Genomic DNA, 22679 nt, shown 5'->3' with positions numbered 1-22679 from the left:
CAATCTTTTTGGGGTGCAGTGAACACAATCTTTTTGGGGTGGAGTGAACAACATCCTTTTTGGGGTGCAGTGAACAAAATCCTTTTTGGGGTGCAGTGAACAAAATCATTTTTGGGGTGCAGTGAACACAATCTTTTTGGGGTGCAGTGAACACAATCTTTGTGGGGTGCAGTGAACACAATCTTTTTGGGGTGGAGTGAACAACATCCTTTTTGGGGTGCAGTGAACAACATCCTTTTTGGGGTGCAGTGAACACAATCTTTTTGGGGTGCAGTGAACACAATCTTTGTGGGGTACAGTGAACAGAATCTTTGTGGGGTGCAGTGAACACAATCTTTGGGGGGTACAGTGAACACAATCTTTGTGAGGTGCAGTGAACACAATCTTTGTGGGGTGCAGTGAACACAATCATTGTGGGGTGCAGTGAACTCAATCTTTGTGGGGTACAGTGAACACAATCTCATACTTCTGAAGGTTTGAGGGTGCTGCCTGTTCCATACTCCCCCTACTCCTCATCTAGCCTTTTAGGGGTACAAACAATAGTAATTGGGGCCTAGTGTGGTTGTGTACGTGTGATATACATACACTTTTTTGGGATCATATTTTCTATTCCGCTATTTAATCAAAAACCTTTGGGGATCAGTTAAATTGGGGGATAGTCTGTGTTGGTACGTGTGAGAGAGATCCACCTTTCCAAGTTGTTGGGGTTCATCTCATACTTCTGAAGGTTTGAGGGTGCTGCCTGTTCCATACTCCCCCTACTCCTAGCCTTTTAGGGGTACAAACAATAGTAATTGGGGCCTAGTGTGGTTGTGTACGTGTGATATACATACACTTTTTTGGGATCATATTTTCTATTCCGCTATTTAATCAAAAACCTTTGGGGATCAGTTAAATTGGGGGATAGTCTGTGTTGGTACGTGTGAGAGAGATCCACCTTTCCAAGTTGTTGGGGTTCATCTCATACTTCTGAAGGTTTGAGGGTGCTGCCTGTTCCATACTCCCCCTACTCCTAGCCTTTTAGGGGTACAAACAATAGTAATTGGGGCCTAGTGTGGTTGTGTACGTGTGATATACATACACTTTTTTGGGATCATATTTTCTATTCCGCTATTTAATCAAAAACCTTTGGGGATCAGTTAAATTGGGGGATAGTCTGTGTTGGTACGTGTGAGAGAGATCCACCTTTCCAAGTTGTTGGGGTTCATCTCATACTTCTGAAGGTTTGAGGGTGCTGCCTGTTCCATACTCCCCCTACTCCTAGCCTTTTAGGGGTACAAACAATAGTAATTGGGGCCTAGTGTGGTTGTGTACGTGTGATATACATACACTTTTTTGGGATCATATTTTCTATTCCGCTATTTAATCAAAAACCTCTGGGGATCAGTTAAATTGGGGGATAGTCTGTGTTGGTACGTGTGAGAGAGATCCACCTTTCCAAGTTGTTGGGGTTCATCTCATACTTCTGAAGGTTTGAGGGTGCTGCCTGTTCCATACTCCCCCTACTCCTAGCCTTTTAGGGGTACAAACAATAGTAATTGGGGCCTAGTGTGGTTGTGTACGTGTGATATACATACACTTTTTTGGGATCATATTTTCTATTCCGCTATTTAATCAAAAACCTTTGGGGATCAGTTAAATTGGGGGATAGTCTGTGTTGGTACGTGTGAGAGAGATCCACCTTTCCAAGTTGTTGGGGTTCATCTCATACTTCTGAAGGTTTGAGGGTGCTGCCTGTTCCATACTCCCCCTACTCCTAGCCTTTTAGGGGTACAAACAATAGTAATTGGGGCCTAGTGTGGTTGTGTACGTGTGATATACATACACTTTTTTGGGATCATATTTTCTATTCCGCTATTTAATCAAAAACCTTTGGGGATCAGTTAAATTGGGGGATAGTCTGTGTTGGTACGTGTGAGAGAGATCCACCTTTCCAAGTTGTTGGGGTTCATCTCATACTTCTGAAGGTTTGAGGGTGCTGCCTGTTCCATACTCCCCCTACTCCTAGCCTTTTAGGGGTACAAACAATAGTAATTGGGGCCTAGTGTGGTTGTGTACGTGTGATATACATACACTTTTTTGGGATCATATTTTCTATTCCGCTATTTAATCAAAAACCTCTGGGGATCAGTTAAATTGGGGGATAGTCTGTGTTGGTACGTGTGAGAGAGATCCACCTTTCCAAGTTGTTGGGGTTCATCTCATACTTCTGAAGGTTTGAGGGTGCTGCCTGTTCCATACTCCCCCTACTCCTAGCCTTTTAGGGGTACAAACAATAGTAATTGGGGCCTAGTGTGGTTGTGTACGTGTGATATACATACACTTTTTTGGGATCATATTTTCTATTCCGCTATTTAATCAAAAACCTTTGGGGATCAGTTAAATTGGGGGATAGTCTGTGTTGGTACGTGTGAGAGAGATCCACCTTTCCAAGTTGTTGGGGTTCATCTCATACTTCTGAAGGTTTGAGGGTGCTGCCTGTTCCATACTCCCCCTACTCCTCATCTAGCCTTTTAGGGGTACAAACAATAGTAATTGGGGCCTAGTGTGGTTGTGTACGTGCGAGATACATACACTTTTTTTGATCATATTTCCTATTCCGCTATTCAATAAAAACCTTTGAGGATCAATTGAATTGCGGGATAGTCTGTGTCGGTACGTGTGAGAGAGATCCACCTTTCCAAGTTGTTGGGGTTCATCTCATACTTCTGAAGGTTTGAGGGTGCTGCCTGTTCCATACTCCCCCTACTCCTCATCTAGCCTTTTAGGGGTACAAACAATAGTAATTGGGGCCTAGTGTGGTTGTGTACGTGTGATATACATACACTTTTTTTGGATCATATTTTCTATTCCGCTATTTAATCAAAAACCTTTGGGGATCAGTTAAATTGGGGGATAGTCTGTGTTGGTACGTGTGAGAGAGATCCACCTTTCCAAGTTGTTGGGGTTCATCTCATACTTCTGAAGGTTTGAGGGTGCTGCCTGTTCCATACCCCCCCTACTCCTCATCTAGCCTTTTAGGGGTACAAACAATAGTAATTGGGGCCTAGTGTGGTTGTGTACGTGCGAGATACATACACTTTTTTTGATCATATTTCCTATTCCGCTATTCAATAAAAACCTTTGAGGATCAATTGAATTGCGGGATAGTCTGTGTCGGTACGTGTGAGAGAGATCCACCTTTCCAAGTTGTTGGGGTTCATCTCATACTTCTGAAGGTTTGAGGGTGCTGCCTGTTCCATACCCCCCCTACTCCTCATCTAGCCTTTTAGGGGTACAAACAATAGTAATTGGGGCCTAGTGTGGTTGTGTACGTGCGAGATACATACACTTTTTTTGATCATATTTCCTATTCCGCTATTCAATAAAAACCTTTGAGGATCAATTGAATTGCGGGATAGTCTGTGTCGGTACGTGTGAGAGAGATCCACCTTTCCAAGTTGTTGGGGTTCATCTCATACTTCTGAAGGTTTGAGGGTGCTGCCTGTTCCATACCCCCCCTACTCCTCATCTAGCCTTTTAGGGGTACAAACAATAGTAATTGGGGCCTAGTGTGGTTGTGTACGTGCGAGATACATACACTTTTTTTGATCATATTTCCTATTCCGCTATTCAATAAAAACCTTTGAGGATCAATTGAATTGCGGGATAGTCTGTGTCGGTACGTGTGAGAGAGATCCACCTTTCCAAGTTGTTGGGGTTCATCTCATACTTCTGAAGGTTTGAGGGTGCTGCCTGTTCCATACTCCCCCTACTCCTCATCTAGCCTTTTAGGGGTACAAACAATAGTAATTGGGGCCTAGTGTGGTTGTGTACGTGTGATATACATACACTTTTTTTGGATCATATTTTCTATTCCGCTATTTAATCAAAAACCTTTGGGGATCAGTTAAATTGGGGGATAGTCTGTGTTGGTACGTGTGAGAGAGATCCACCTTTCCAAGTTGTTGGGGTTCATCTCATACTTCTGAAGGTTTGAGGGTGCTGCCTGTTCCATACTCCCCCTACTCCTAGCCTTTTAGGGGTACAAACAATAGTAATTGGGGCCTAGTGTGGTTGTGTACGTGTGATATACATACACTTTTTTGGGATCATATTTTCTATTCCGCTATTTAATCAAAAACCTTTGGGGATCAGTTAAATTGGGGGATAGTCTGTGTTGGTACGTGTGAGAGAGATCCACCTTTCCAAGTTGTTGGGGTTCATCTCATACTTCTGAAGGTTTGAGGGTGCTGCCTGTTCCATACTCCCCCTACTCCTAGCCTTTTAGGGGTACAAACAATAGTAATTGGGGCCTAGTGTGGTTGTGTACGTGTGATATACATACACTTTTTTGGGATCATATTTTCTATTCCGCTATTTAATCAAAAACCTTTGGGGATCAGTTAAATTGGGGGATAGTCTGTGTTGGTACGTGTGAGAGAGATCCACCTTTCCAAGTTGTTGGGGTTCATCTCATACTTCTGAAGGTTTGAGGGTGCTGCCTGTTCCATACTCCCCCTACTCCTAGCCTTTTAGGGGTACAAACAATAGTAATTGGGGCCTAGTGTGGTTGTGTACGTGTGATATACATACACTTTTTTGGGATCATATTTTCTATTCCGCTATTTAATCAAAAACCTTTGGGGATCAGTTAAATTGGGGGATAGTCTGTGTTGGTACGTGTGAGAGAGATCCACCTTTCCAAGTTGTTGGGGTTCATCTCATACTTCTGAAGGTTTGAGGGTGCTGCCTGTTCCATACTCCCCCTACTCCTCATCTAGCCTTTTAGGGGTACAAACAATAGTAATTGGGGCCTAGTGTGGTTGTGTACGTGCGAGATACATACACTTTTTTTGATCATATTTCCTATTCCGCTATTCAATAAAAACCTTTGAGGATCAATTGAATTGCGGGATAGTCTGTGTCGGTACGTGTGAGAGAGATCCACCTTTCCAAGTTGTTGGGGTTCATCTCATACTTCTGAAGGTTTGAGGGTGCTGCCTGTTCCATACTCCCCCTACTCCTCATCTAGCCTTTTAGGGGTACAAACAATAGTAATTGGGGCCTAGTGTGGTTGTGTACGTGTGATATACATACACTTTTTTTGGATCATATTTTCTATTCCGCTATTTAATCAAAAACCTTTGGGGATCAGTTAAATTGGGGGATAGTCTGTGTTGGTACGTGTGAGAGAGATCCACCTTTCCAAGTTGTTGGGGTTCATCTCATACTTCTGAAGGTTTGAGGGTGCTGCCTGTTCCATACTCCCCCTACTCCTCATCTAGCCTTTTAGGGGTACAAACAATAGTAATTGGGGCCTAGTGTGGTTGTGTACGTGCGAGATACATACACTTTTTTTGATCATATTTCCTATTCCGCTATTCAATAAAAACCTTTGAGGATCAATTGAATTGCGGGATAGTCTGTGTCGGTACGTGTGAGAGAGATCCACCTTTCCAAGTTGTTGGGGTTCATCTCATACTTCTGAAGGTTTGAAGGTGCTGCCTGTTCCATACCCCCCCTACTCCTCATCTAGCCTTTTAGGGGTACAAACAATAGTAATTGGGGCCTAGTGTGGTTGTGTACGTGCGAGATACATACACTTTTTTTGATCATATTTCCTATTCCGCTATTCAATAAAAACCTTTGAGGATCAATTGAATTGCGGGATAGTCTGTGTCGGTACGTGTGAGAGAGATCCACCTTTCCAAGTTGTTGGGGTTCATCTCATACTTCTGAAGGTTTGAGGGTGCTGCCTGTTCCATACCCCCCCTACTCCTCATCTAGCCTTTTAGGGGTACAAACAATAGTAATTGGGGCCTAGTGTGGTTGTGTACGTGCGAGATACATACACTTTTTTTGATCATATTTCCTATTCCGCTATTCAATAAAAACCTTTGAGGATCAATTGAATTGCGGGATAGTCTGTGTCGGTACGTGTGAGAGAGATCCACCTTTCCAAGTTGTTGGGGTTCATCTCATACTTCTGAAGGTTTGAGGGTGCTGCCTGTTCCATACTCCCCCTACTCCTCATCTAGCCTTTTAGGGGTACAAACAATAGTAATTGGGGCCTAGTGTGGTTGTGTACGTGTGATATACATACACTTTTTTTGGATCATATTTTCTATTCCGCTATTCAATAAAAACCTTTCTAGGGCAAGATCTTAAATTACAGAAATATGAGGAGACCGTCAAATAAGGGCCGTGGCCTGGGTCGTGGTGCTGCTGGTAGAGCTCCTGTTGCAAGGAGAGGACATGGTCGATCTGTGCCAGCTACACGCACAAGTGAAACACCTTCCTCAAGTGTGAGTAGGCGACAGAACCTGCATCAGTATTTGGTAGGGCATCAAACGCCCCTAGAAGTGATGAGGCCAGAACAAGTTGAGGCGATAGTAGATTGGTTTGCTGCTGACAGTGCCTCCAGTTCCTTCACATTGTCTCCCACCCAGTCTACTGCAGAAAGGTCAGAGTTGGCACCTGCAGCCAATGTCCAACCGTCTTTCACCTCACCCCCTTGCAAATCAGGCCAGCAGTCTGAGCCCCAAGCCATACAGCAGTCTCTTATTCTTTTTGAGGACTCTGTCAGCAGGGTTTCCCAGGGCCATCCACCTAGCCCTGCCCCAGAAGTGGAAGAGATTGAGTGCAGCGATGCCCAACCACTTATTTCTCAAGATGAGTACATGCAAGGATCATCGCAGCACGTCTCCGATGATGACGAAACGCAGGTGCCAACTGCTGCGGCGTTCAGCATTGTGGAGACCGACAAGGAGGGCAGGGGTGAAGACTGGGTGGAAGATGATGTGGAGGACGATGAGGTCCTCGACCCCACATGGAATGAACGTCATGCAGGTGACCTGAGTAGTTTGGAGGAAGAGGCGGTGGTCGCACAGAGCCACCAGCACAGCAGAAGAGGGAGCAGGGTGCAGAAGCGGAGCGGCCGTGCCCTAGACACTACGCCCGCTACTGCCCAACGCAGCAAGGGAACGAGCGCACCAAAGTCAGCTCAAAGGAGTTCTCTAGCGTGGAAGTTCTTTAGAAAATGTGCTGATGACAGGACACGAGTGGTTTGCACCCTGTGCAATCAGAGCTTGAAGCGAGGCATGAACCTTCTCAACCTGAGCACAACCTGCATGATCAGGCATCTAAGTGCAAAGCACGAGCTGCAGTGGAGTACACACCTTCAAAACCAAGAAACGTCTCTGGCTCATCCTGCTTCCTCTTCTGCTGCAGTCTCGGCCGCTCCAGCCACATCTGTAGTGATACCGGCACCTGCCACCCCGCAAACAGACGATCTGTCAGCAACACCACCACCTGGGTCACCAACAACCATCTCCACAATGTCCCGTGGAAGCGTTCAGCTTTCCATCTCCCAAACACTTGAGAGGAAGAGGAAGTACCCCCCTACCCACCCGCGATCCCTGGCCCTGAATGCCAGCATTTCAAAATTATTGGCCTTTGAAATGCTGTCATTCCGTCTGGTGGAGACGCACAGTTTTAAAAACCTTATGTCGGTGGCTGTCCCACAGTACGTCGTGCCCAGCCGCCACTACTTTTCCAGGCAAGCCATCCCTTCCCTGCACAACCAAGTGGGGGAAAATATCAGGTGTGCACTGCGCAACGCCATCTGTGCCAAGGTCCACCTAACTACGGATACGTGGACCAGTAAGCACGGTCAGGGGCGTTATATCTCCCTAACGGCACACTGGGTAAATGCAGTGGCGGATGGGCCTGAGGCGGATAGCAATTTGGCGCATGTCCTTCCACCACCGAGGATTGCAGGGCGCTTCAGTTTGCCTCCTGTTCGTAACTCCTCCTACTCCGCTTCCTCATCCTCTACCGCCTCCTCATCCGGACAGCGTAACACCTTCACCACCAACTTCAGCACGGCCAGGGGTAAACGACAGCAGGCAGTTTTACAACTTGCCTGTTTGGGGGACAAACCACACACCGCGCAGGAGTTGTGGAGGAGCATGGAACAGCAGACAAATGAGTGGTTGCTGCCAGCGAGCCTCAAGCCCGGCCTGGTGGTGTGTGATAACGGGCGAAATCTCATAGCAGCTCTGGGCCTAGCCGGTTTGACGCACATCCCTTGCCTGGCGCATGTGCTGAATTTGGTGGTGCAGAGGTTCCTTAAAAACTACCCCGATATGTCAGAGCTGCTGCAGAAAGTGCGGGCCGTTTGTGCGCACTTTCGGCGTTCTCACCCTGCTGCTGCTCGCCTGGCAGCGCTGCAGCGTAACTTCGGCCTTCCCGCTCACCGCCTCATATGTGACGTGCCCACAAGGTGGAACTCCACCTTGCACATGCTGGAAAGACTGTGCGAGCAGCAGCAGGCCATAGTGGAGTTTCAGCTGCAGCACGCACGCGTGAGTCGCTCTGCGGAACAGCACCACTTCACCACCAATAACTGGGCCTCCATGCGAGACCTGTGTGCCTTGTTGCGCTGTTTTGAGTACTCCACCAACATGGCCAGTGGCAATGACGCCGTTCTCAGCTTAACTATCCCACTTCTATGCCTCCTTGAAAAAACAATTCGGGCGATGATGGAAGAGGATGTGGCACAGGATGAGGAGGAGGAGGAGGATGAAGAGGTAACATTTCCAAGGCTTTCAGGGCAGTCATTCGCAAGGGGCTCCGAGGGTGGGTTCCTGCACACGCAAACGCCAGGGACGCAATTGTCCAGCAGGGGCACAGTTCTGGAGGATGAGGAGGATGAGGAGGAGGAGGAGCTGGAGGAGGAGATGGAACCATGTTCACAGCAGGGTGGCACCCAGGCCAGCTCATGGCCATCACTGGTGCGTGGCTGGGGGGATACAGAGGACACGGACGATACACCTCCCACAGAGGACAGCCTTTCGTCGCCTCTGGGCAGCCTGGCACACATGAGCGATTACATGCTGCAGTGTCTCCACAACGACCGCCGAGTTGCCCACATTCTAACTTGTGCTGATTACTGGGTGGCCACGCTGCTGGATCCCCGTTACAAGGACAACGTACCGTCCTTAATTCACTCACTGGAGCGCGATCGCAAGATGCGCGAGTACAAGCGCACGCTGGTAGACGCCATGCTGCTGGCATTCCCATCTGACAGCGGGGCCACAGTGGAAGCACAAGGCAGAGGAGGAGGAGGAGGAGGTCGCCAACGCAACCAGGGCACCGCCAGCACCTCAGAAGGCAGGGTTAGCATGGCCGAAATGTGGAAAAGCTTTGTCAGCACGCCACAACAAACAGCAGCACCAGCAGCTCAGATGGAACGTCTTAGCAGGAGGCAGCATTTTACCAACATGGTGGAGCAGTATGTGTGCACACGCCTACATGTAGTGAATGACGGGTCTGCCCCCTTCAACTTCTGGGTCTCCAAATTGGGCACATGGCCTGAGCTTGCCCTTTACGCCTTGGAGGTGCTGGCGTGCCCTGCAGCCAGTGTATTATCTGAACGGGTATTTAGCACGGCTGGGGGCGTTATAACAGACAAGCGCAGCCGCCTGTCCAGAGACAATGTGGACAAGCTCACGTTCATTAAAATGAACCAGGCATGGATCCCACGGGACTTTTCCGTACCTTATGCAGAATAGCAATGGATACCGACCTTACCCACCCATTGTTCCATTTTTGCTCTTTCTCACTCTTTTGGGGTGTACCCTCATTTAAAATTTTTGAAAAGAAGCAGTGTTGGCTACCTCGTCCTCCTCCTCAGGGCCAGATTAATGTAGGGGCTATTGGAGCTGCAGCTCCAGGCCCCTACCTTTTATATAGGCCCCGGGTTGGCCATATTCACTGTTACCGCTCTTCTGTCACTTGTAAACACAGAAGTCTGGCTTCTATGCTCGCTTCCCCAGGCAGCACCCTCAGAACCTCCCCACACAGCGTGAAGGCCGGACAAGGAGGGACAGTTGGCGATGCATGGATGTGTTTATGGGCTTCAGAGACAGCATCCCATGTTGAATTAGGCATGCATGGCTGCACCCTTCCTCCTCTGGGTGCATGGCAAGGCACGGCCCTTAAGGCCCTTCAAAATCCTCAGCACCAAGCCCATGATGCTGTTAATCCGGCCCTGGTCCTCCTCCACCGCCGCTTCCACCTACACCGCCCATAGGTGTGCGCAGCCTATTGCATTAAGGTGTGCACCCCAAAGTTGAAATACACATGCATGTGTTTGCCAGCAGGGAGAGTAATGTATCGGGGCCATGTACCTGTAGGCAAGGAGAAATAGAGCAGAGCAGGTCCCAGGGAGATCTTTCCCATCTCCTCACTGGCAATGCTATGTGCCCTAGGTGATTAGGGTGTGCCCACGCACACCCAGCACACCCTGTGCGCACGCCTATGTCACCGCCACATCCACCACCACCTCAACCTCCCTCCTACTCCATATGGGCCTCGTCCTTCAGAGATGAAGAAGAACATTGTTTTATTTTTCTGTTTTTTTTTTGTTGTTTTAAGTTATTTCCCTATCCACATTTGTTTGCAGAGCACTTGCCATGCTCTTAATTACGTTTTGCTGCCATTTGCAGCACTCTAGCCCTTTCCTTTGGTGTTTTAGAGCCATTTTAGTGCCTTAAAGTTCGGGTCCCCATTGACTTCAATGGGGTTCGGTGTCCGGGAAAAGTTCGGTAAAAGTCCGGGACACGGACCCGGACTTTTTTTTAAAGTTCGGCCGAACCCGTCGAACACGGACATCTAGGTGTTCGCTCAACCCTAGTTGTTAGTCTTTTTGAACTCTGTCCATTTCTTCAATTTACTTGAAAAACTGTCTACTTGTTAGTCATCTCTACTACTCAACTCAAGTATTCCATATTATATTATTATATATATATATTCAATTCTACTAGACCGCTCTATCAAAGGTAGGGCCTTCTGTCTCTAACCAATTTTTTGGGATTACCCATTTTGCTGCATTCAACAGGTTTTAGACGATCGTATTACTATACTGCCTTAAGGATCTATTTGTTCTATGGAACCCATAGGTCATCCAAAATATTAATTCCTGTAATTTCTCTAGTGAGTTGCTATACCCTCAGCCAATATTCCCAGATCTTAGGGCATTCCCACCTCCGCCCCACCACCTCTCCAGCACAGGTTCATCTTCTCTGACTGACATTTATGTGCTTTAACCAGCGTTATGTACAATCTTGATAGATATTTATAGTTCATTTCAATGGTATTCATATCTATAGCAGAGCAATGTACGGCTTTCAGTATAGCAGTCACTTTGTGCTCTTTTAAACGTGTTCCAGTCTCTTTTTCTCAAGTTTCTATGAATGGAAGTTTCCTTGAACCCACCATCTCAGTTAAGATCCTGTATATCAAAGATGTACTATGTTTTATTTTTGTTACGGGACTACAGAGCTTTTCCACAGGGTTCAGCTCTTTCTCAGATCTAATGGGCTGAGGCAAGGATCCTACAAAATGTTTTAATTGCGAATATCTCCATTCATTTGATTTCATATTTCCTCCCCTAGTGTTAAGTTCATGATATGGCCTAATTTTTCCAATATGTGCTATATCTTTTAACTGCGTATTTTTTTACTCAATTACCAAATTGTTTCTCGTTTCCAGATGCAAAATATTTTGTACCTTCTAATGGTAATAACAGGGAGTTGTATTCCCATCTGGCCTGTCTGTAAGTCATATCCCACATCTTATATACAACTCTCGTTTTTTCATATGCATCTTCATGTAGTTGCCTATATTCTGGTGGGATCCAAATATTCTTATCCAATTGTGTTCCACTTAATGTGGTTTCAATCTTGATCCATCGTTTATCTGAATTTATTTTTGTCCATTCGATCATCTATCATTCTAAATGTATTTATGGAATGAACTAAAGCCCAACTCCAGGCAAAACAATTGTTAGAAGTAATTGAAAACCTCCTCAGTGTGGACACAACCTGAGAGAGTTTCTAACCTCTTCCCACTTTTATGTTGGAGTTGGGATTTATTTTCATTCTGGAATTTTTCATCTGACACATATCATACATTTGCATGGTTATGATTGAAGTTGGTGAACACACACATCAGAGTGTTCCCTTTTTGAAACACCAACTTCCCTCTAAGCCCACAGAAAATTCACCTATTCACAATGACACTGGAATGGAGGTTGCTTAGGAAAAAAAGTGATAAAAGGATGCGACCACTTAGATTCTATGTGAAAAGCCAGCTACATCTGAATGGGTTATTATAAAACTCAGGCTAGTATAAACTAAATATACTTTACAATCTTTAAAACAGTTTCGGAGTAGCTTTAATTGTTCACTGTCTGATTTTACTCCTTGTCTAAAATCTTAGTCAAGCTTGGTAAATTACCAGCATAGTTTATGGGGGTTATGGAGGTGGAGAAGTGGTCACCCTAAAGTTTTTTTTTTCTTCATGTTTGTCACTCCATTGCATTCTATAGAACAAATCACATGCTCATTCAGTATTCACTTACTGCAGTGACCCTGTTCAGAGCATGCTCAGTCTCCTGTAATGTACGCATGTATGTACTGAACTCCACTCTCAGTGCTTCCTGTCTTGCTTGACACTGAGTAATGAGCTTCTTGCTCATGGCTGCATCACTCTCTGCCTGGTTAATCATAAAAGCCAACTTCTCATTCTTTTCCTCTTCTTTTGTGACAGATTTCTTATAACTTTCTATTTCGGTGTCCATGGAGCGCAGTTCCTGCTGTGCCAGACTGAAAAAAAAAAAAAAATGTACATTCTTAGGTTGCACTTTCCAAAATGTATGCAAAGTATAAAATAACCTTCAAGACTTGATTGGGAACAACATAATGCTAAGTGAGTTTCTCCCATGAATGCCCTTTTTTTACACATTTACAAATGCCTACCCTTGCACCCTGTGGAGAGTAACATCTAGGTCAGGAGTAAGCTACTATGCAATTAGATTGCATGAGCGGTTGGTTCATTTTGAGGTAATCTCTCTAGGGGGTTGGCAGATGAATCCACAGTAAAGCAGGGGACCAGACATCTAACAGTTGCAGACTGGATGCTGAATATTCTTCAGCTACTGCACTGAAAAAAAATCCAAGGTACAAGCAGCACGACCAGTACGAATAATCCCTTTAAGTGGAATGCAGTTGGGCAAAACAAAACTGGAGAAGGACTTGAAAATACTAATGAACATAAACCTATCCTTAGAGAAACAAGAGGCCAACCACTACCGGCCTACTTCTGAAAGTACTAATTGTTGGCTATTATGCTGAATTTAGAATAGCACTGTAGCCGTTTATGGAAGCAAATCTAAGGTATCTAAAAATGACCAAAAAAAATAATTAAAAAGGACTGTATCTTCCACAGATCTTTGCTACAATGTTGGAATGGTCCTTAAATGGACTAGTAAATGTTTGATGGACAAATGACATTTAATGGCATTACAGGTTATACAAGAATGATATAGTCATTGTATAACTCGGCAACCAGTGTAACAAACCACTCATGTGTCCGTTTCCTGTCAAATTATGATTTCCTATAAAATATGGTTTAGCTTTATTCCAAAACATTAATGATGAACTCCAGCCAAACAGAAAAAAAAAACACAAAGAAAAATTAGAGCTTTTGAAACTGACAAATCCAGTCCTGAGACTAACACATGTCTGGTCACAGGACAGTGAAATCAGAAGCAGCAGACTGATCAGCTCATCTCTCTGTTGCTGTGTTCTTTCCTTCTCCTTGCTAGCACACAGGCACTGCAGAACAGCTGGGTCCCTATACTCCTTCTCCCTTTTTTCTCTCTGAACTCTACTCTGCAAGAAGCTGGTACCAAGTCAAACTCAGGTACCCACACTAGGTTCATTAAAAAATTGGGATTTTTGACTTACCATAAAATCCATGTCTCTGTTGTTCATTGACAGACACAGCTCCTCATCTTCATGACCGTAGGGTTATGCTGTCCCCTACAGGAGTAGGACACCAGGCAGAGAAAAACTTGAGCACGCCTATGGAGCAGTCCCAGGGGGTATACTCCCACTTCCTGCTATAGATATTCAGCTTTGGAACAAGCAGTGTCAGAAGAAAAAAACTGACTCCAAAGAGGGGCGGGTGCTGTGTCCCTCAATGAAAATCAGAGAAATGGATTTTACGGTAAGTCAAAAATCCCATTTTCTCTTTTGTTCATTGACGGACAAAGCTTCTCATCTTCATGACCGTGGGGACTTTCCAAAGCAGTGTCAAACATGAGGTTCTGGGACAGCAGAAATCAATAGTTCCCAAAGGCTAAATATAGCCAACCAGGTAACATGGAGCTCAACTGAGAACAACTGGAGCTCACCTGGAAAAAAAAAACACCCTCAAAGAGGACACATCTTCTAAACAACAGCCTGCAAAACTTTGCTGCCAAAAGAAGCATTAACAGATGCCTACGCATCCACTTTATAAAACTTTGTGAATGTGTGCACAGATGACCAAGTGGCCGCTTTGCAAACTTGCACCACTGAAGCCTGATGACTGAAAGCCCAGGAGGCACTAAGCGTCCAAGTAGAATGTGCCTTGACAGGGAAAGGAGGAACCTGACCCTTAATAGAATAAGCCTGAACCACAGTCTACCTTAGATGGTCACAGCAGAAGCAGCCAGCCCCTTGCAAGGTCCATTCGTGAGAACAAACATTGAGTCTGACTTTTGAAACAACTCCGTAGCTGCCAAGTACACCCTGATTGCCCGAACCACATCCAGGGAATGCAAAGCAACTTCCTCAGGATGCTTAGGCTTAGGACACAGAGAAGGCAACACAATGTTTTCATTCAGATGGAAACGACCTTTGGAAGGAATGATGGACATGGTCAAAGAACCACCTGTGAACAACTAGATAAGGTGAACAGCAAGACAGCACTGCCAGCTCAGTTACTCTGCGCGCCAAACTCATAGCAACCGAAACGGCCACCTTCTAGGACAATGTAAGCAGGGGAATCTCCCAAATATTTTCAAAGAGAAGTTTCTGAAGAACTTACAAAACCAAATTGAGATCCCACTGTGGCAATGGAGACCGCACCAGGGGAGCCAAGTGTCTCACTCCCTGGAGAAAAGTACGCACCAGAGAGTGTGAGGGCAACAAACGTTGAAAGAAAAGTGCCAAGGCCAAGACCTGGCCCTTGATGGTACTCAAGGCCAAACGTTGCTCGATCCCTCGCTGGACGAAAGCCAAGATCCGAGTCACTGAAAAGGAGCGAGGGTGAACACCAAGAGACTCACACCACGCAATGCACGTCTTCCAAATATGATAGTAATTCTTCCTGGAAGTCGAATTTTGAGCTTTTAAAAGCATAGGAGTCCCTGAATCAGACAACCCTCTATCCTTCAGTACCTGGCTTTCAACAGGCCATCAAAGCCCGCAACTGTAAACCAGGGTGGAAGATCGATCTTTGAGACAGCAGATCTTCCCTGAGAAGGAGTCTCCAAGGAACATCGCCTACCAACCGTACCAGATCGGTGTACCAAGACCGGCGAGGCCAGTCTGGAGCCAATAGAATGACGGGAATTCTTTCTGCCTCAATCCTGTGCAGGAGTCATGGCAGAAGCTTGAAAGGAGGAAAAGGCATATATCAGACGATAATGACTCCAGGGAGCCACTAGGGCGTCTGTGGCGTCGGCTAGAGGGTCCCGAGATCATGCCACAAACCTCTGAACTTTCCTGTTGAGACGAGAGGACAACAGGTCCACCCCTGGAGTCCCCCACCGGAGACACAACTGACTGAACACCTTCAGATGAAGTGACCATTCTCCCTGGTCCACCATCTGTCAACTGAAATTGTCCGCCTGCCAATTTTCCACCCCCGGAATGTGTACAGCAGAGAGGGCTGGAATAAACCGTTCTGCCCACCTTGGAATGCCAGTTACTTTCCGAGTTGCTGGAACACTTCTTGTGCCTCCTTGGTATTTGACATAGAACATGGCCATGGCATTGTTCGAATTAATCTGTACCGGACATCCCTGGAGACGAACGGTCCAATGATCCACGCAAGGCCTGATCGCTCGGAGCTCCAGGACATTGATCGGTAGCTTGGACTCCTCTGGAGTCCAGACCCCTTGAGCACAATCCATGCCGAGGATGCCTCCCCACTTCTATAGGATGGCATCCATGGTGACAACTGTCCAGTACAGGGGAAGAAAGGATTTTCCCTGAAAAGTGCCAGAGAGCAAAGCAACCAAACCAGGGACCCCCTCGTTTCTGGCTAAATATGATCAGATTGTCTAGAGACTAAGGATCCTTGTTCCACTTCACCAGAATCTCTTTTTGCAGAGATCTGGTGTTGAACTGTGCCAATGGGACCGCCTCGAAGGTAGACACCATCTGGTCAAACACCCACCTGCAAGTCCGAAGAGAGGACCGTCTGCTGGACAGCAGAAGCCGAATTGTCTCCTGCAACTTCTGAAGTTTTGCCAGAGGGAGAAGCACTCTGTCCGAGGCCAAGTTCAGAGTCAGTTCCAAATATTCCAGGCTCGTGGATGAGACCAGAGCAGACTTCTGAAGATTCAGAATCCACCCAAACTCCCTCAGCGTTTGCAAAGTGATCTCCAAGTTGGCCAACAAGGCAGTCGAAGACTCTGCTCGCAAAAGCAGATCATCCAGGTAACCCAGTATTGCAATCCCCCACTGACGCAGTAATGCTATCACTGGGGCCAACACTTTTGTGAAGACCTGAGCAGCGGAGGCGAGACCAAAGGGTAACGACACAAATTGATAATGCTCCTTGCCCACGGCAAAGTGGAGGAAACGCTGATTTGTGATTCAAATGGGAATGTGAAGGTAAGCGTCCTTTATGTCGATGGATGAGAGAAAGTCCCCCTGATGTAGGGATGCTACCACCATGTGAATGGACTCCATTTGAAACTTCTGTACCCGCACAAAGCAGTTCAGCGCCTTGAGGTCCAGAATTGGATGCACCTTCCCCTCCTTCCTAGGAACCGTAAACTGGTTTGAATAGAAACCTTAAAAACGTTCCGACATCTGAACCGGGACAATCACTTCTTTAGACAACAAGTCTTGCACTGCCCCACAGAGATCCTGTAAGCGTTTTGGGGATAAGTTCAGGTTGGAAGGAAAGAACCTTGACGGTGTGTATGATCGAAACTTGATCTTGTAGCCAGATCGAACAACTTTGTGGACCCACTTGTCTTGAAATCGGAAGGTCCATGGGTCCGGAAAACAATGAAGCTGTAATGATGTCCCATACTGGACACATGAAAAACTGTAGCAAGCAGCCATGTTCTTCAGTCATTAGAGGTCAGCTATAATAGTCTAATAGTTTTAAACTTCAAAAGAGCTGTTATCTCAACTCAGAGACATAAAAAAACAGCACTTAGGCCTGGGCAGAGCTGTAAACCATTAATTGGGTCCTGGCAGGATGTCTGTTTCTTTCATCCAGGCCTATCATAAAACTATGACCAAATTCATTAAGGATAACCAGAACTAATGGGGATCGTAAAAGGCAATCATAGAGCCCAGCCCAATTCAAAACTTAAATACACACACGATTTATAAACTCAGACAGGAACATGACACATTAACAAAGAGTATATACTTCGATGAGAAATGTCATACTGAACAAATTAAGGTCATACATGACCAAACTAGCACATATAGAAGGGAAGATTGCTGTCAGATATTTCCTGGGTGACAAGTTTATCTGAGATACTCTGTGTTTAGTACCTCTGGATGTGAAATTCAATGCTGAACAATAATCTATCAGTTTAAATAATGTAACTGGTACATAGTGGAAGATATGAATAGTGGTATAAAACTGTCCAAAGAGGAGGGACCTGATATTGTCATAAACTCAGGACAGCCCATGGACACTCTGTTTTATTGGTCAGGAGATCTGTCAACACCCCTTTGATCCCAGAGTAAAAGGGAGATCCCTATCCAGTTCTCAGTTCTCCTTTGCCATTAAAGCAGGGACATCTGCAAGTTTTAGAACTGATAACACCTGGCTCATTGACTGAACTCTGATAACACCCAGGAAATTGACAGCAAGTATTCTTCCTCCTCAATTCTACCTTATTTTCTATTGCTGAATTATGTCTCTATATCTTTCAAACACCTTTTTTCTGTAAAAACATTTTTGCACCAACTTTGACCTTTTTATTATTAAAACCTTATTTTGAAAAGTGTTAACCTTGTCCCTAAGCTCTTAATGCAAGCTAACAAAGAACTTGTCTCTTGAAGAGTGCTACTGTAAAGAATAAATCCTATGAACATACCTGTCTGTGGTGACAGTGTGTGTTACAGACGTTTATTCTAAAATCATAATTGATATTGCTAGAATTACGAGCTTCCTCCCTGCTTGGACAAAATGGAGGTGGTGGCATTGAAAGGGTAATTGCCTAATTAGCCCAGTGACAATCGTTCTCAGCCTGCTGGCACCTAGATTGTGGTCCTGCAAGCTGGAAAGTCTTTTGAGAGTGGCATTGTTACGTAAGTGACAGCAGGGTGTGAGATTGGCTTGTCTTTGTCACGAGTTAGTGAGAAGGACAAGGATCTGATACCCGCGTGTCCGTCACAGTCCCCTCACCCCAGATACGGGTGAGGGCACCCCTTCATGCAGAGTTTTTGTCCGCAGGCCTGGTAGACCCAGCTCTTGGTTTGCCCGACCAAGACATCTTGGAACCCCTATTGGAGGCCCTGAAGGGTTTCGATCCCTTGTCCTGAGATCCTGATGAATGAAAAGGCCGCTTGTGAGCAGAAAAGGAGGGTCCCAGTCTGCGACGGGACTCCTTACCCTTGGAAGCCTGAGGAAGAAAAGTACTCTTTCCCCCCACGAGGCCTTTGATGATGTAATCCAAGGAAGCTCCAAACAGGTGATCTCCCATGAATGGAAGATCGGATAAGGCCTTCTTAGAAGCCTGGAACGCGGACCAGCATTTCAGCCAGATAATGGGCAGCAGGACCACCACAGAGATATAAAGTCTAGAAAGCAAGGGAGCGGCATCCAAAGAGGCATCCCAGACAAACTGTAACCCTTGAACCAATTGATCTGCCAGCTCCACAAACTCAGGAGGGAGCTGTTTCTCCTCCAGGTCCCGGCGTAAAACTTTTGCTCATTTAATCATAGCTTGTGACACCAGGGTGATGGTAAACACCGGCCTAAGTGCCAGTGTTTACAGTGAACATATGGCGGGTCAAGGCCTCCGACCTTCTCGCAGCCAGATCAGAGAAGACCGGAGACTCCTCTACTGGTATAACCGTGGCTTTAATTAACCTGGAAACCGGAGAGTCCACTACAGGAGGTACCATCATTTTTTAGGGAGGGACTCCTCATAAGAGTACCGCATTGCAAAACACTTAGGGATTGCAAAGCTGCGTTTTGGGGACCCCCCACTGTTTTGAGATAATATCGTCAAAGAAGGCAGGAAGGAGGAACACCCTTACCGCTTTGGAGGACTTGTGGGTGCCAAAGGTGACCTGCGCCTCTGAGGCTGCATTAGCCTCATTTTCCAAATGTAAGGTTTTCTGCACCAATACAATCAGTGCATCCACTGGCACCTTTTTATGTAAGGCTAGAGGAACAGAGGTATTATCCTCACTATCTGTGCACGTGGGGTGCGTGGACGCAGACTCCAAGGGTAACTGGCATCAGCGGCCGCCAATTTAGACCCTGGATCTAAAGAGACAGAGGAAGCAGGTGAAGGCGGGGGACGCTTTTCGGTAGTTTGTTTGCCCAGGACCAAATCCACTTTGGACACCCAGGACTCTGGGACCACCGTCAGTGCAGCCAGTTGTGGGGCCCCGGAGGGCCTGGCATCCTCTTAGAGTGGATCAGGTGGTGAAACATGTTTCTGTGACTCCAAGAATGGAGAGAGAAATCTGCACCACAAGTGTAAAACACACTGTAAGGGACACCCCACCACACTGTCTGCACCACAAGGCCTAGCACAGTACTACCACTGTATAGAAGCAAGAGGGAGCCCCAGGCACTCACCCCCACCAGACAGCTCACAGTAAGCTTCTGCACAGCGTGAGGCGTTCAGTAAAAGGCATGTCTGGCTATTAGCGCTAGAAACCGAGGACTTCCCACGGCCAATTTGAGCTCCAAAAATATGGCCGCTGCTATTTTCAATGGGAAACTAAAAGAAAATGGCCACCGAGGCTACACAAACATGACCGAAAATCAATAACTAAACAAACTCCAAGAAAACGGCGACGCCACGTCACGTGGCTCCCAAGACCGGAAAAAAATGGTCCCAACAGGGAGGGGGGCCCAGACAGGTGCCCCCATCAGGCTCATTCCCCGCAAGGAGCTATCGTTTTGGGTGCAGGCGGCGCGCTCCCCCCTACCCTCATTGCCAGTCCTGCATCCCAATTCACCTCAGAAAGGTATGTCCGCCCCGTAGGGGGGGAAGCAGATGGGGGCCCCAAGCCACATAGACCACCGAGCTGGGGGGAGGGGAGACACGATTGGGAAGGAGGGGAACCCGGGGGTCTGACCATCCCAGGGAGGGATTCATGTCTGCCCCAAAACCCACCAGGAGGGGGGGACAGCTACTTACCATACCAGGAACAGGGTGGGCACCGCTCCAGACAGGACACCGCTCCATCGTAATGTTGGTGCTGTCGGCCAGGAAGAAACACTGCGACTCAGGCTGAAGCCAGTTTGTATGCACCCTCGCGAGACGTTTAACTCACAGACCAGCCCCCATCCAGTGGGGCTATGTCACGGCCGACCTAGTGCAGACTTGCAGTCTGCACCCGCTCGCTGGACGGACTGGGGGGGACCCTAAGGATCTAGATTATCGAGTTCAGCAGTTGATAGTAGATTCTCACAGGAACAAAATAATAAAAGAAGGAAAAAATTACATTTAAAAAGAAAAAAATAGCTAGGACTAGAGATCTTAGCAAGGAACTAGGTCCTTACTCCTGACTAGGCAGAAAAAAAAATTTAATACCTATAGCAGGAATTGGGAGTATACCCCCAGGGACTGCCCCATAGGCATGCTCAAGCTTTTCTCTGCCTAGTTTCCTACTCCTGTAGGGGGCAGCATAACCCTACGGTCATAAAAATATGAGGAGCTGTATCCGTCAATGAATGAAAGAGAAATACATAGACTATATTAACACAAAGCTTCATTCTTTTATAGTTATCTGGAGTTTAGCTTTAAACTTTAAATTGTTGTTATCTTTTTTCTCTTAGAAATGCTCTTGTTTGCATATTTAAGATGAAAACACACACACACACACACAATCAGCAATTCAATGTGCCTGATTTCTAAACCCCACACAAACAAGTATGGAACGGTTTACATAGTCTTTCATCTAGGTAAAACAGTGAAGTGATAATCTGACAGATGAGGCATGTTGCAAATTGAAATTAAGGTGACATGGGCATAGGTGCAATTCATGGGCTGGAACATGTATTTCTACTATCTGAGTTTCTAAGCTTTTATCTTTTTTTGCACCAGCTGAAACACATTGAGAAAAATAGCTAGGCTTAACAGGATGTAGAGCAGGGATCCTCAAACTTCGGCCCTCCAGCAGTGGCGGAACTACACATCCCATGAGGTATTGTAAAACTCTGACAATCACAGACATGACTAGGCATTATGGGAATTGTAGTTCCTGAACAACTGGAGGGCCATAGTTTGAAGACCCCTGATGTAGAGGGTTTTTATGTCAGGACAACATTGGTCATGTGATGAAATGTCAAGCAAAATGTAAATCGTGGCTAAAAGTTTAGTTCCAATATGGCACCCAGCAGAGTTCTACATTAAGACATACAAACCTAAGAGCTTCCCGGATGGCAGAATAGGCTTCATCTCTCCTTGTCATCCCAATTAGGCTGCTATTCCACTGCTGGAAAAGCTGCTTCTTTTCTAGACAAATTGCTTCAATTTCCATATTAGCCTATAAATTAAGTGAAAATAATGTGTTATCATTTTGTCAAGAAAAGGCATAAAAAGTAATAAAAGTTGAAAAGGGTAAAAACCTACCTCTGCCACTACTTCTCGTGCTGCTTTTGTATCTTCTCTTTGAGCAGCAAGCTGTGCTTCATAAAGAGAAATCTGCTCTCTCAACTGGTCTGCTTCTCGAGTCAGACGATCCACAAACATATCCTAAGAAGGAGTAAGCAGGGAAAAGTCAAGAAGATCTGTACTTCTCCAAAGAAGAAAAAAAAACATCATGTCAAATAATGCAAGTTTTGAATGACAGAAAGCTACCTAATAGAGATAAAAAAAAAAAAAAAAACACACCCACATTACACGGGCATTATGCATGCACAAGCCACCTGATTCTTCTTCATTCTTGGGTTTAGTTGACTTGATTCTTCATGTGTTATTGTTTCAGATGTTTGCCTAATGTCCATATCTTCTGGGAACAATTAAAGTTCCACAGCTGCACAGACATAGATATGTGCCCTATGTTTAGAAAGACCATTTGCTGCCCAAGCAAACTTTGGGCTGACTAGGGGACAGTCCAAAATAAGACCCCTTGAGGCCAGATAAGGTAGGAAAACATACCATTCTTGGCACATAGTTGGTATGTTTTTGGCCATAAACACCGCAACTGAACAATGGAACATGATGATATCTCGTTATTAATAAAACCTAATCGCTTCTTTTGCGCTGCAGGTTGCATTATCATTCATGCTCCTTCAGACTTCGAGGCATTATGTAAAGCAGTAAATAAGATCTCAAATCATTCACCAAATAGAGGTTTCATCATTGTAAAGCTAATTTCCCAGCCACATATTTAAAGGATCAGGTTGCATTTGCC

The 22679-nt window shown here is 45.9% G+C and overlaps 1 protein-coding gene across 1 annotated transcript in view; it reads right to left on the bottom strand.

The window, feature by feature from the left end:
• CCDC40 (coiled-coil domain 40 molecular ruler complex subunit) overlaps positions 1–22679 on the bottom strand; it is a 141164-nt gene that overhangs the window by 48793 nt on the left and 69692 nt on the right. The window contains exons 8-10 of the mRNA XM_082272557.1: positions 21896–22018; positions 21688–21809; positions 12410–12653 (exon numbers count right to left, since the gene is read on the bottom strand). Coding sequence (XP_082128683.1) covers positions 12410–12653; positions 21688–21809; positions 21896–22018 — 489 coding nt within the window. The remainder of the gene's footprint in view (positions 1–12409; positions 12654–21687; positions 21810–21895; positions 22019–22679) is intronic.

This window comes from Pelophylax lessonae (genome assembly GCF_965119305.1).
Source record: "Pelophylax lessonae genome assembly, chromosome: 11".
Classification (NCBI taxonomy): domain Eukaryota; kingdom Metazoa; phylum Chordata; class Amphibia; order Anura; family Ranidae; genus Pelophylax; species Pelophylax lessonae.
This window is presented reverse-complemented; position numbering and strand designations above follow the sequence as displayed.